Source organism: Plasmodium brasilianum, chromosome 12 (assembly GCF_023973825.1).
Source record: "Plasmodium brasilianum strain Bolivian I chromosome 12, whole genome shotgun sequence".
In the NCBI taxonomy this organism is placed as follows: domain Eukaryota; phylum Apicomplexa; class Aconoidasida; order Haemosporida; family Plasmodiidae; genus Plasmodium; species Plasmodium brasilianum.
Window position 1 is genome coordinate 3,218,106 of NC_090125.1, and position 14,770 is coordinate 3,232,875.

A 14,770-nucleotide genomic window follows, 5' to 3' on the forward strand; every position below is an offset into this window, starting at 1 on the left:
GCAAGCTTTTATAAAGCAAAAATTAACCGTAAAAATAAGTGAATCTTATTGTTATAATAAAATATGTACAGACACGCCTTTGTTTCATCGTACGTCCCTTGAACTGCTATGAATATTCTTGCCTATTTTTTTTTTAGTTTATGTAAAAATCATTTTGTGCACTGGCTTGGAAATAGTACGCTTATTTTTCTGTCTGTTACCTGTTAATTGCCATTTGTAATTTCTTATCTGTTATTTCTTCTTTATTATTTATTTTATTATTATTATTATTTTTCAATTTTTTTTCCTCTTTTTTTAAAGTATATTCCTGCGCTATGGAACTATCATTACGTGGGAACGATACAGAATTTTCATTTTTTGTTAAATCTAGTTTTTCTAAACTGTATACCTTCTCATTAAGATGATTATTATACATATATATAAGATTCACTTCATCATCTGAAAAAAATAGGTCATCTATATTCTCATGTGCATCATTATGTACGATGTTGTACATGTTCATATCAATACTTTTGCCATATGGAGAATTAAGTATATCTTTACTATTATGATCGCATAGTTGATTGTCCGTATTTCCATCCATACAATGTGCATAAGTTAATGCCAATTCGTTGAGAACAACTTTGCCTCTATTACAATTTTTGAGAAATATGTTATTATATAAGAAGTCAAAATTAACAATTTTTCCTTTCTTTTTATTATTGCTATTATTATTAGCATTATTATTAGTATTACTATTACTGTTACTATTACTGTTACTATTATTATTCGTATAATTATTTAAAAGGTTATTTTTTAAAAGGAAATTATTATTTAACTTAAATTTATACACATGATTATTATGCTTTATAATAAATATGTTCATTTTTGATAAGAAACTTTCATTAATATTGTTATTTAATTTTTTTTTTTTTATCCAATATTTATTTTGTTTATCTGTTTTCGTGAGGTTCATGATGGAACGGTTGAGCTTCATCTCCTTACTATAAATACTTTTAAGAAAACAGGTATATGGTGTTTTCATACATATACTCCTATACATTCTTTTACTATCTTTCCTTGAACATCCATCATTATTATTGCTATCGCTACTGCTATCACTATTACTATCAGTGTTAATATTACCATTAATATTACAATTACTAACGTCACTTCTAACACTATTACTAATATTATTGTTATAATTTGCACTATTACAATTTTTAACTAACTTACATACCTTTTTTAAATCCGATATTACTATATTTCCAATAAAATTGGTACATCCATCCTTTGGCATATTATTATCTACATTTTCCACAATACGATTATCAAAGTTATATTCATATATAGGGTCTTTCTGTTGAGTACTAATATTATAATTATCATAATTTTTTCCCTCTACATCATTTATGGGTATAGTAAAAACCACATATTTTTTATCGTTACAAAAATATGAACTTTCTCTCTTAATTTTGTCAATTTCATACTTCAGAAGTTGAAAAATTGATTTTAAATTTTCACTGCAAGAATATGTGTTCATAAATTGCTGAATGAGTTGACTAATTCTATCTAAATCATTTATGTATTTCTTATTTAGATATTTGTCTGATTTTTCCTTGTAATTCTTGAGTATGTCATAAAGGTCCACAGAAAGATAATTGCTAAAATTTGATTTCCCCCCTCCGTTAATTGCATTATTCGAACTGTTATAGCTGTTCAGACTATTCATACTATTCAAGCTGTTCAGGATGTTCATATTATTCATTCTGTTCAGGCTGTTCATATTATTCATTCTGTTCAGGCTGTTCATATTATTCATGTTATTCAAATTGTTCATATTATTCATGCTATTCAAACTGTTCCAGCTATTCATGCTGTTTACACTATTCAAATTATTCACGTTTTCCCTATTTATTAGTAGCACTTCACTTAGGAGTGATGAATCAGCGCCTAGTTCGTCAGATACAACAAAATTTTTCATAGGCATATTACTTCTTTTACCTTCTTCCTTATTGACACTATTAACACGCATATTATTTATGGTGGCATTGATACCACAGCTATTCCCACTACGTTTATTATTCTTATTTTTACTACTGCAAAAATTATTTCCCCCATTCAGTGAAAAGAAAACGTCGCTACAATGTGTAGTCCCTTTCGTCATAGAACTCATTGTTGCGGTGTTATTTTGTATTTCTATATTTTTCTCAATATGAACACTGTTTGTTATGATGTCTTCTGGAAAGGAGTAGCTTTGAATTGAAGTGCTCTTACAACTATGTTTTTTATCAATCCTATAATTACCTCTGCATTCATTTAAAATGTTTTTCCCTTTTGTTTCCTTTTTCATAATACTCGTTAGCTCTCCGTCGCTTTTACATTTGTCCGAATGATTCGTACACGAGTATAAACTTGGGGTAAATATGATAAAATTATTTTTATTTTTCTTACTAAAAGGAAAACAAGTATTAATGATATTCTTCCTTTTGTTTTCATCTTCTGTACTACTATATAGTGATACATTGTTGACTATTTTTTTTCCACCTGCTTCTATTTTGTTGTTTAAAATCGGCGAGGTTTGATATATATTTAGTCCTAAATTTATATTTTCATTTCTCTTAGATGAATATAAGTAAAAAGGATTTTTATCTATATTCTTTTGAGCATATTTGGGAATAAAATTTTGTGGTAAAGAAAGTTTATTTCGTACAATTTTACAGTCTCCTAATCTTTCATAAATAAAAGCTGTTTTTTTTTGAAGTTCTTTATTTAGAACATTATTTCCATGTGTATTACTTTTCTTCTTTGCTTCCTTTGCATATCTTTTCATGTATTTTATTGTAATAGATGATCCCTTGTCAGTTAATTCATGAGATTTTGGAATTATATCTTTTCTATTGTTCATATTTACTACTTCCTTTTCTTGTGAACTGAACGTATTAGTAATGTTCTCTTCACAATTATCGTGCACTTGTTTTGAAAAAAAATTATTATTAGCACTGTATTTTTTAGCATCATATATTTTATAATTTCCTGTTTTATTAATATTATTTTGATAGGCAATCGATTCGTCTTTTTTAAAATTTATATTTAAATTTAATTTTTCCTTATTTTTTTTTGGTTTATTTGAATTTATTCTACCTAGCTTTTTATCTTGCTCAATGCTTAAATTATCCTTATAGAAAAGGAAAGACTCCTTTTCACAAGCATTATTATATGTGATATCACCATTCGCCATGTTGATACCTTTGTTATTATCATTTTTTGTCTTTCTACTATGATCTTGTAGCTCCACATAATTGCACATATCCTCGCTGCTTACCTGTTTCACATTTTGAATATTATTATTTGAACACTTTAAATTTTTATGAAATGTATTTACCATTTTGCCATTTTCAATAAAGATCAACGTTTCGTCCTTGTTATCCACTTTTTGTTGGTTACTAGAATAATTTATGTTCTTTATAATCCTTTGTTCTTCCTTTTTTTTTTTTATAATTTTTTTATCAGTAATTGTTCCTTCTTCGGTTAATGCACTTTCCATCTCCATATTATTACATTCATATTCTCTGCTCTCATTTGTATGTTCCTTTCCTTCTTTCAAAATGTTTACATTTAATTTTTCACTTTTTACATTATTTAATGGAGTAATATATTTCAAATGAGTATCTCTAGTTTTCATATTCCCATTTTTAAAAACGTTTCCAAGTGTGCGACACGTGGATTTGGGGATGTACGAAAAAACTTGACAATTTTTGCTCATTTGCTTCTCGCTTTTTTTTTTTTTTTTTCTTTTTTTCGAAGTTTGCACGTAAAAGGAATTATTACTTCGAAGGATACTTCCTCGATTGCTGCTATCTGGATTGCTGCTACCTGAATTGCTACTACCTCGTTTACTGCTACCTGGATTGCTGCTACCTCGATGGATGCTACCTACATTGCTACTTCCATGATTGTTACCACTGCAACTTCTTGACAAACATCCCCTATAATTTGCAACGCTTCCTGGGTTCCTTACATGTGCACTATTTATATAGGAGTCCCTTTGGACCATATTTTTTTCTTTTAATTTTCTTTTATTCACTGCTATATATATTTCTTTTTTATTTAAAAAGGGTACATTTCCGTTTGCGCACAACCCTCTACGTTTCTGTTCTTCTTCCTTATTGAGTTTATTTATTCCTATATTGCAGCTAACTATATTCTCATTTTTACTATAAACTGGGATGGTAAAGCAGTTATTTTTCTCGCCCATATATTTACTATTATTATTGCTTGAGGTACTACTACTGTCGCTCCTGTTTGTGTTGATCATTATTATATTTTTGTTCTTTAAAATGGCTCTTTCCTTATTATCGATTTTTATTATATTATCACCTTGGGTTTCATTACTAATATATTTGGTACAATTAGTTTCATTTCCTCCCCCTTTCCCTATATTAGCTTTGAGATATATTATACTGTTTCTATGATTACCGTGTGCGTTTAAATTTTCCATTACACTAGGAATATTAGTTTCCTTATTTTTATTATATATTCCTCTTACTTTATTATTACTATAACTATTACTTTTAAAAAGGAGTTCATTACTGGTATAAATATTTAATTCATTTTTTTTATAAGTGATGCAATCACTAGTCCTGTTTTGCATTTGTTCTTTAAAAATTGACACAGTATTATTTACATTGTTTCTATTGCTCTCTACATTTCTATCACAGTTCAAGTTACTACCACAGCTCAAATCACTATCACAACTGCAAGTGTTATGGTTATTGCCGCTACTCGCATTGTTGTTTTTGATACAGACAGCTTTATCATGAATTGGCTTTCCACAAACCGATTTACTTCTAACATTTTGAATGTTCAGGTATTTTCCATTATTAGCAGAGGTGACGCAACCATTTCTGCTACTACTACCACCACTTCTAATACTACTACCGCCATTACTACTACTTTCACTTTTACTGTCAATCTCTTTACATAATATATTCTTATTCCTACTTCTCTTAATATTGTATCTTTTTTTAGTACTACTAAACAAATTATTTTTACTATTTATTTTGTCACCCTTTTCTAAGCATATACCACTTTCATCGTCAATAACAATGTATTTGGCTTTCTTCTTATTTTTAGAGATATCATCACATCTTTCCTCATAATATCCATTCATTTCATGTTTCATAAATGTATGTTTATCTTTTGACAAAACTTCCTTATTTTTTTTTTTCATAGTATTAATTTGATCATTATCTTGTGCACTTTTTAATTTCCCCCAGATTTGTGTATTACTATTTTTATCTATACAATAATAATCCTTACAATTTTCGTAAGTGTTATATTTGGTAGTACTATTATTACCTATATCGTTATCATTTCTTTTATTCCTATCTCCTTGCATGACGTGTTGCACAGAAACGAGGCTTCCGTTTACTAGAGAATTTTCATCTGAGTTGTTGTAACTATTATTATGATTAACATCATCACCATCGGCATTACCATTGGCATCACAATTAACTTCAACATCCTCCTTATATTTATTATATTCCAAAACGTCATATTCGTTTGAATAATTTCCACTTCTGATTCTGATACGACCCTTTCTGTTTTGATAATTACCATTAGATGAGTCACTATCTGGGAAAACATTTCCTTCACCTTCGTCGTCATTTATAAAATTGTTTCTACAATTGCTGTTACTATTTTTACCAGAGATGCTAATATCACTGTTCATGTTTATACTTGTATCATATAGCTTATTATTATCATTTATTTTCATACTATTCTTATAATTCTTACAATTCTTACTATTACTATTTTTACTACTCTTACTACTCTTACTATTTTTACTACTCTTACTATTTTTACTACTTCTACTATTTTTACTACTCCTACTATTTTTACTACTCCTACTATTTTTACTACTCCTACTATTTTTACTACTCTTACTATTAATCTTATTCCTGTTCTTATTTTTCTTTTCGTTCTTTTTCTTTGCGTATATTTCGGGGTTGTTATAATTACTGGTGCATGTAGCAGCATCATTATAGACAACTTTATTACTACTGCTGATAATTTTGCAGTCACTAATATCATCACCCCTAATTATATTGTAGTACTTTTTCGGATTTTCGTACATGCAGCTTATACCATCTATTATGGAGTGACTTCTATTTCTGTTACTTTGCATATTCTTAACTTCTTTACATTTCTTTAAATAACTTGATTTAATTAAAAAAAATTTCTTGCCGTTCATATTTTTAATTTCTTTCCCATGTGAAATGGAGGATTTTAAGTTATGTCCTTTAGGTTTACTTTTAGATGTCGACAAAGGTTTGGTGCTACTAGTGGAAGATGCTTCAGAATAGGTGGAAATGTATTTACTCGATGAGTCATCATTTAATTCAATTTTTTCATTTTTTTTGTCTTCTTTAACTAATGAGTTACCATCTTCATTCCATTTCATATTAAAATGGCAATCCTCATCAGTTACTACTCCTTCTTTGTAATAATGGTTATTATCATTATTTAATATTTTTTTTCTTTTTACAACAGCTTTTTGTTGTTGGCTAGTTATATCATTTTTTAGAAAAATTTTTGAATAAGTATCGTAATTACTACTCTGTATGCTTTGTATTTCTGACAGTGTTTTAAAAATGTCTAAACTTTTTTTTTCCATTTTAAATTTGTCAACAATATTACGTACTACATCATTCACACTTGAGCAATTCTTATTCGTATTGGCATACGTCAAAATGTTGTTATTGCTTTTACTATTACGATTGCTATGGCTACTGCTATTACTTCTGTAACTATCGTTGTGCTGTTGGTTCCTTCTGTTTTTGCTTCTGTTTTTACTGCTATTTTTACTGCTATTTTTAATACCGCTTTTTCCGTTGTTCTCGTTTGGATGATTTATACGAGCACTCGTCAGGTCAACATTACTTGCATTCTTCGCTTGCTCCTTTTTCACATAATGATATATGCTGAAGGGATTATTTTGCTGTATTTTCACAGAATCCACCATACTGCATATTTCTGCTATATTTTCATTTTTTTTTAGATAATCATTTGATGCATTTTTATAAAAATTGTTATTATTACTTCCATCCTTCTTTTCCAAAATTTTCAACGTTTCGTTGGATGCAATTTTTGAGTTATTATATGATAATTCCCCCTTTAACATTTCCCCTCTATTTTCTTTTATGCATTGTAGTTCACCCATATTGTGTACTGTTAACATTTTACTCTCTTCTTCTTCGTTTTCGTATATGCATCCCTTCGATACAGGAGAACTATCATGTAAGTTGTTGGTTGTAGCGTTTCTTGTGCTTCCATTATGGCTGCAATTTGGGGTGTCGCTATTGTGACTACTGTTTATTTGGTGGATGGTATTTTGACTAGAATTATTAAGGTCGCTGTTGTTGTTACCGCTGGCATTACCGCTGACGTTACCGCTGACGTTACCGCTGACGTTACCGCTGGCATTACCGCTAACATTTCCGCTGGAATTACCGCTAACATTTCCGCTGGAATTACCGCTAACATTTCCGCTGGCATTACCACTGGTATTGTGAATATCTCTGCTGCTGAGGGCACCCCTCTCTGGGTTATCATTTCTAACACCTTTACTGTCACAGGTATATTTATTGTTCCTCTTATTTCTTAAAAAGTTTATAATCCCTATATTTGCACTATTGCTCTTTTTAATATTCAAATTATTGAAAATGTTATAAATTTTAATTCTACTTTTATTCGTGCCCTCTTTATCACTATTTTGTAGAGTATTACTAAGATTGCTCTTTGGTTTATTATCATCAATATCTAGACAAACAGCATTTTCTAATTCTTCATCATTGCGTAAACTTATAGAGCAAAGGTCATTATCCCTTAATATAATGTCCGTTCTACCTACTTGCATGCTATGAAGGTTGCTGTTTATTGCATTACCTTTTTCGTAAAGAACACACTCCCTTTTATTACTGTTACTCTCGTTATAACAGACACTGTTGTCATTACGACTGTTATGATGCTTATGATTGATATAATCGCTGTTACCACTGTAGAATCTGCGATCAACATGATCAAAATGATCATTGTAATCACTGTAGTTATTGTAATTACTGTAACTATAATTATTATAGTCATGAGTACTGTCTTCTTTATTTACTAAGAATGCACTGCTAATATCAGATATACTATCATAGTTACGTTTTTGTAAGATGGCATCACAATTACTACTTATGTTTTCTATTCCTTTATTGGTGTTTTTAATTAAATTATTGTAGTGCTTACTTACAATGTTAATAGTTACATCATTATTCTGTTTGTTGCTGCTATTCTTACAGCTACAGTAACTGTTATTGTAACTGTTGCTGTTATTGTTACTAGTACTACAGCATGTATTATTATTTATATATGTGTTATAGATATTATCTTTTCTTAAAATTCTACTTGCTTCTTCATTAAGTTTTGTTCTATTCATTTTATGATCTAGTTTTCTTCCCCCATTTACATATTTATTACTAGTTATATATTCTGAATCAACCTTGTAATTATTATAATTATAACTTTTTAAATGCTCATCAATAGTTTTATTATTTATATCACTATTTCTACTACTACTTTCCTCCATTATATCATCGCAATTATACAAATAATGATCATCATCCATATTGTTCTTTTGTACATCAAAAAGATCTACATATGGTTTGCTAATATTTGGCCTCACGTCCTCTACATTTTTTCTTTCGTAATTGTTTTTTACTGTCTTGGAAATATTTTTTTCTTTTAAATTTAAGTTATTCATGCAACTCCTTTTTGATATGAATTAATCGTTTAAATTATCTATATTAGGGCATTTGTACATTTTCTATTGTCAAATGGTATTTTACTCATACCTCAAAAATTAGCACATTGATACACAAAAAAAAAAAAAAAAAGGATAGGACAGGACAAACTTTGTTTATTCTGAGCACATACATATATACAGTTGTACATATAATTATATGCATACAGTTGTACGTATAATTACATGCATACAGTTGTACATATAATTACATGCATACAGTTGTACATATAATTATATGCATACAGTTGTACGTATAATAATATGCATACAGTTGTACGTATAATAATATGCATACAGTTGTACGTATAATAATATGCATACAGTTGTACGTATAATAATATGCATACAGTTGTACGTATAATAATATGCATACAGTTGTACGTATAATAATATGCATACAGTTGTAAGTATAATAATATGCATACAGTTGTACGTATGATTATATGCATATATATGTACGTATAATTATATGCATATATATGTACGTGTACTTATATATATACATACATATGTATGTATGCATATGCGTGAACATTATATATGTATGCAACTACATATTGACATAACCAAAAACGGAAAAAAAATATACGAAAAAATTTAATTTGAAATAAAGTTAAAGGTTAAAATATAAAATCAACCATATTATAAGTATTATTTTACTTTATTACTGTTTAACAATTAATATAATAAAAAAAAGGAAAATAAAAAAAAGAGAAAAGCATACAATTTAAGGAGTATAATAAAATAGAAAATTTTTCCATTTTATTAAAAAATACACAAAATTTTTGAAGAATATTTATCGTTCGGGTTAAAAATATTTTAATATCCTTGTTTTCGTAAGAAAATGTTTTTATTTATTCCTTATCTGCTTATTTTGATATGTTTTTATATTCGTATAATAAATTTTTTCTTTTCCTATTTCACCAAAATAAGTAAATTAGGCGGGACAATACACAATATATATGAACTATACAAGTATACATAATATATACATATATACATAATACATGATGGTAAAATGCAAAAAAAAAGGAAAATAATGCCTCTGCAATTTATGTGAAAATTATTTCTAAAAATGTAGTGTTTATTATATGCGTATATTTTAAAATACCAAAAAAAAAAAATAAAAATAAAGTGAAATAAAAATAAAAATAAAATAAACATTTTTTGATATAATTGTAAATTATACGAATATTTGTATTATACTTCAGTATCATAAATTATTTTGTAAAAATAAAAGAAAAACAAAAAAAAAAATTAAGCATAATAATAATATTAACACCACAATTTATTCTGTAGATGCATAATTATGTTAACCATAATTTTGGTATAGTATTATTAAGTATATATTTCAATATTATAAATGTTACATATGTGCAGGATCTTTGGAACTGTCAAGTACATATATATATATATATATATATATAATAATAAAATTTATTATTTAAAAAGAGCTATAATATAATTGGAAACCTAAAAATAAAATAACTTAGTTCAACCTGATAATATATATTTATTTCGATTAAAAAAGTTAAATAAAAAGGATCCTTCTAGTACTAGAAAAGAATACCAATATTTTAAAGGAATAAATTTATAAATAACAATTGAGAAAGGAAGTACTCATTCATTACAATTAATTTTGACACTCATTATTCTTTTGTTTTTAGCAAATACATATTTCAATATTATTGTGTATGGGGGTAAATGCAAAATAGCGCTTTATAAAAAATATAGCTTGCAAGGGGAAATACATATGTGCCTTATCCGTTTGTTGGAAAAATCAAGCTAGCACTGCATAATTTTAAATAATTTAATAAACAAAATATATAAGTATAAATACTAATGTAAACACTAAAATGAATACTAAAATAAATATTAATAAAAATATTAATATTACTAAAAAGAAAATAATAATAAAAGAGAAGATAAAAATGGAATGTCAATTTATTTTTAAGCTTATAAAATTTCCATATATATTTTTGAAGAATTGAAAATACAGGAAAATATATTAATAAATTTGTAGTTTTAATTGATTTTTTTTTTTTTTGTATGTGTTGTCATTCTCTTCCTCATGAAAATGTAAAAAATTAAAATTCCGTAAGTCGTAAAATAGAAAAGAAGCCTTAAATATTGATTTATGTTATTTTTTTACATCCTTAGATAATAGTATTTTTCTTTTTTCTTTTTTTTTTTTATATATATGGAGGCAAAGTAGCAAACAGGACATTTTAAGCAGGTTTTAATACGAAATAAATTAAAATTTTTATATTTAAAAAAAAAAACTATCTCATAGAAAAGGGTAAATTTTTTATACAAATAAAACTAATCAGGTATAATAGCACATTCATAGAATCTTAAGTGCTTATGTAAATACAGCGTGAAATACTGTTTAACAAGTAACACAATAAAGAGGCTAAAAATTAATACGTACCCCTTTGTGGTTTATATATGAATATATATATATATATATAAGTCAACTCTCTTAATATGAATTCAAAATTATTTATTACACTTTTTAAGAACAACTTGGAGTGTCTTAAAATTAATGGGACACCTTTTGTAGGTCTATTGTGTTTTAATTTATCCTTATTTTTTCTTATCTTTTAACTTCAAATATTTGTAATTTTTTGCTACACCAATGTACATTAAAATGGTGTAAACATTACCATTTGTTCTTGATAAAATCAAGATATAAGTTTAATAAAAAAACAAAAAAAAACAAAGCAAAATAAACAGAATAAGCGAAATAAACAGTATGAACGAAATAAACAGTATGAACGAAATAAACAGTATGAACGAAATAAACATTTTAAACGAAATAAACATTTTAAACGAAATAAACAGTATAAACGAAATAAGCAAAATAAACAAAATATGCAAAAAACAAAAAAATAAACATAATAAGCAAAATAAGCAAAATATACAAAATACGCAAAAAACAAAAAAATAAACATAATAAGCAAAATAAGCAAAATAAGCAAAATAAGCAAAATAAGCAAAATAAGCAAAATAAGCAAAATAAGCAAAATAAGCAAAATAAGCAAAATAAGCAAAATAAGCAAAATAAGCAAAATAAACAAAGTAAACAAAATAAAAAAAGTAAAATAAAATATATTGAAATAGTTTGAATTATATAACTCTTCTATATACAATGAATGTATGAGATTCATTGTATGTTCGATGTCCCCCATCCCTTTTATTAAAATATATAAAATAATTTTAACTATTTCAAAAATTTAAAGATATAAGGTGCATATAAGTTATGTGGTGAATTAAAATGAAAAAATATTAAGTAAAAGGTATACAAATTTTCATTTATACTCCTCTTGTTTAGTTTTTCCATTGTACTTTCACCGCTTTTTATTTAAAAAAAAAAAAAAAAAATACATATAAACACTGTTACATAACGTAAAAGGTAGCTATAAATTAAAGAAAAAGGCTTAAAAGGAAATTCCAATTTCGACAGGGATACATTTTTAGCTTGTACTAAGATGCGTAAAAAAAAAAAAATAGAATAACAATAAAAATAATAGAAGCAAAAAAGAAAGAAGTAAAAATAATAGAAGCGAAAAAAATAAAAATAAAAATGATAAACATAAAAACAATAAAAATAAAAATAGGGAATACGTGTAATCCAAATTTTATATGATAAAAGAGAAAAATAGAAAAGAAAAATTATTTGTTCATCTCAGTAATATGTACATTTGTACGTGTATCCTTACATGGTAGCATTGTAGAACTAAAAAGAACTTAAGCGAAAAAAAAGTATAGGCTCAAAAAAAAGGAAGAGGAAAAAGAAGAAAAAATAAATATAACATATATCAAAATAAAGGAATAAATTTTATTAGTTCTATATATTCTCATATAAGAACCCCATTTTTAATATAAATTTGGAGTAGAATAAAAATTTTTCAGAAAAAGATGTGTATTTTAACTCTAGTTAAAGACAACGTAAAATCAGATATATTAAAGTTAGTCCTTGATTTTATAAAGGTGGTCGTAGCAAAAAATGAAGGCAAAATAACTTTCCCTGAAATACAATACAAAAAGGTAACATATTTTTATTCTTATATACGTGTATGTACATAATTCAGTAGCATATTAAGAAGTCCATTGGTTTACAATATAGAGAACTGTTATTAACTTTGAAGGAAATACTAGGAGTTATGAATGTGTGTGTACATGTATATGTATAAATGTATACTACTTAGTTATACGTACATGCTTAAATGGATAGAAAAAAGTTTGAGTGTTGTTAAAACTGAATATAGTCATATATACATATATATGTATATTTATATGTGTACTTATTTTTTTGAGTTATCCCATTTTAAATCTCTCCTTTCTCCCAATAATACGTGCTTTTTGTAACTGGATAGGTATATCCCCCTTTTTTTTTTTTTTTTATAGAAAATTTCCTTTGAGCATAAGAATAAAATTTATAAGGAACTTTTTTGTTCCCTCTATGCGATAATTGATATGTATGATTGTTTTAATGAACTGTTTAATGAAGATGAAGATAAAGTTAGTGAAAATGAGGAATTCATTTTCCATTTAGCTAGCGATAAGTATAATCTAAAACAGCAAGATTTGAAACACTTGAATGAATTGTTATGTGAGAAATCTTTTATTGTTTCCAACAAACATTCATCAATAGTGGATATATTCTATTTTTGTTCTATTCATAAATTGCTAAGTGAAATGACAGCTAAAGAAAGAGTTGATTTCTCTCATATTTTTAGATGGTTTTTACATATTCAAGAAACCTTAACAGGAAATTTTACAACATTAAAAAAATTAGATGTTAAGGATAGCTTAGAAACCATGTTAAATAATAAAACCGCAGTGAACACAAATGAAAGAAGGAATAACACATATATGATACAGCAGAAAGCTGAAAAGGGTGCAAAAAGTGAAAATGAAAAAAATAAAAAGAAAAATGATAACGTGCAAAGTAATAGTGCGAAAAATACCAACGTGCAAAATAAAAATGTACAGAAAAAAAATGCACAAGACACGAAAAGTTTAGATGATATATCAAGATTAAACATTCTTGTAGGATATGTTGAAGAGGTAGAAATTCACCCTGATGCGGATACACTTTATTGCCTAAAAGTAAATGTTGGAGAAGATAAACCAAGAGATATTTGCAGTGGATTAAGAAATAAAAAAAATGCAGAAGAGTTAATGAATAAATATGTTTTAGTTTTAGCAAATTTAAAGGAAAAATCGTTAAGAGGAAGAAAGAGTTATGGTATGGTATTATGTGGTTCCTTTGATGAAAAAGTAGAATTACTTACTCCTCCATCAGGAGCAAAAATTGGAGAAAGGATTATTTGTGAAAATATGGATATGAACAGTTTACCTGATAAATCGTTAAGCTCTGATAAAGAGAAAAACCCATTTTTTCATATACAACCTCACCTAACTTTAAAAAATGGAATAGCTTATTATAAGGATGCCAAGTGGATGTCATCTCAGGGGGAAATTATGTGTGTTCTACAGCAGGGAACGATTTCTTAACATTCTTGTTAAATTGCATTTTTATACATATATACGCATATATGTATACATATATGTAAAAAAACTTAATACGAGATAAATGATGAATTTACTCGAAAAGGAAAAGAAGCAAAAATAGAATGAATTTTTAAATAGCTTCTCCAACAAAACCCTATTGAAGAGAAGGGAAAAAATAGTTGCACATAAGCTTATATCTTTTTGTTTGTTTTTATAGGGAAAAATGTTTTTTCTCTATTTTTCAAATTTTATTTTTTTTTTTTTTTGGAATTGTACACCTGTTTTCATTGATTTTTTTTTATAATGCGCAAATAACATAAAATAAGTGATAAATGTAAAATCTAAAAAGTAAAATGTTAAATGTTACATATAAAATGTTTTATATAAAAAGTTATATATAAAATGTTATATGTAAAATGT

The 14,770-nt window shown here is 26.6% G+C and overlaps 2 protein-coding genes across 2 annotated transcripts; one reads left to right on the forward strand and one right to left on the reverse strand.

Moving 5' to 3' along the window:
- Window positions 1-196: 196 nt before the first annotated feature.
- Window positions 197-8,788, reverse strand: MKS88_004654 (protein KIC9; the record flags this gene model as incomplete). The annotated part of the gene is made up of 1 exon (XM_067217849.1): window positions 197-8,788. One exon carries the CDS (start codon window positions 8,786-8,788, stop codon window positions 197-199), a length of 8,592 nt encoding a protein of 2,863 aa, XP_067072236.1.
- A 3,963-nt stretch (window positions 8,789-12,751) lies between these two features.
- MKS88_004655 (tRNA import protein tRIP) lies at window positions 12,752-14,353 on the forward strand (the record flags this gene model as incomplete). The annotated part of the gene is made up of 2 exons (XM_067217850.1): window positions 12,752-12,880; window positions 13,241-14,353. 2 exons carry the CDS (start codon window positions 12,752-12,754, stop codon window positions 14,351-14,353), a joined length of 1,242 nt encoding a protein of 413 aa, XP_067072237.1.
- Between the last annotated feature and the right edge of the window lie 417 nt (window positions 14,354-14,770).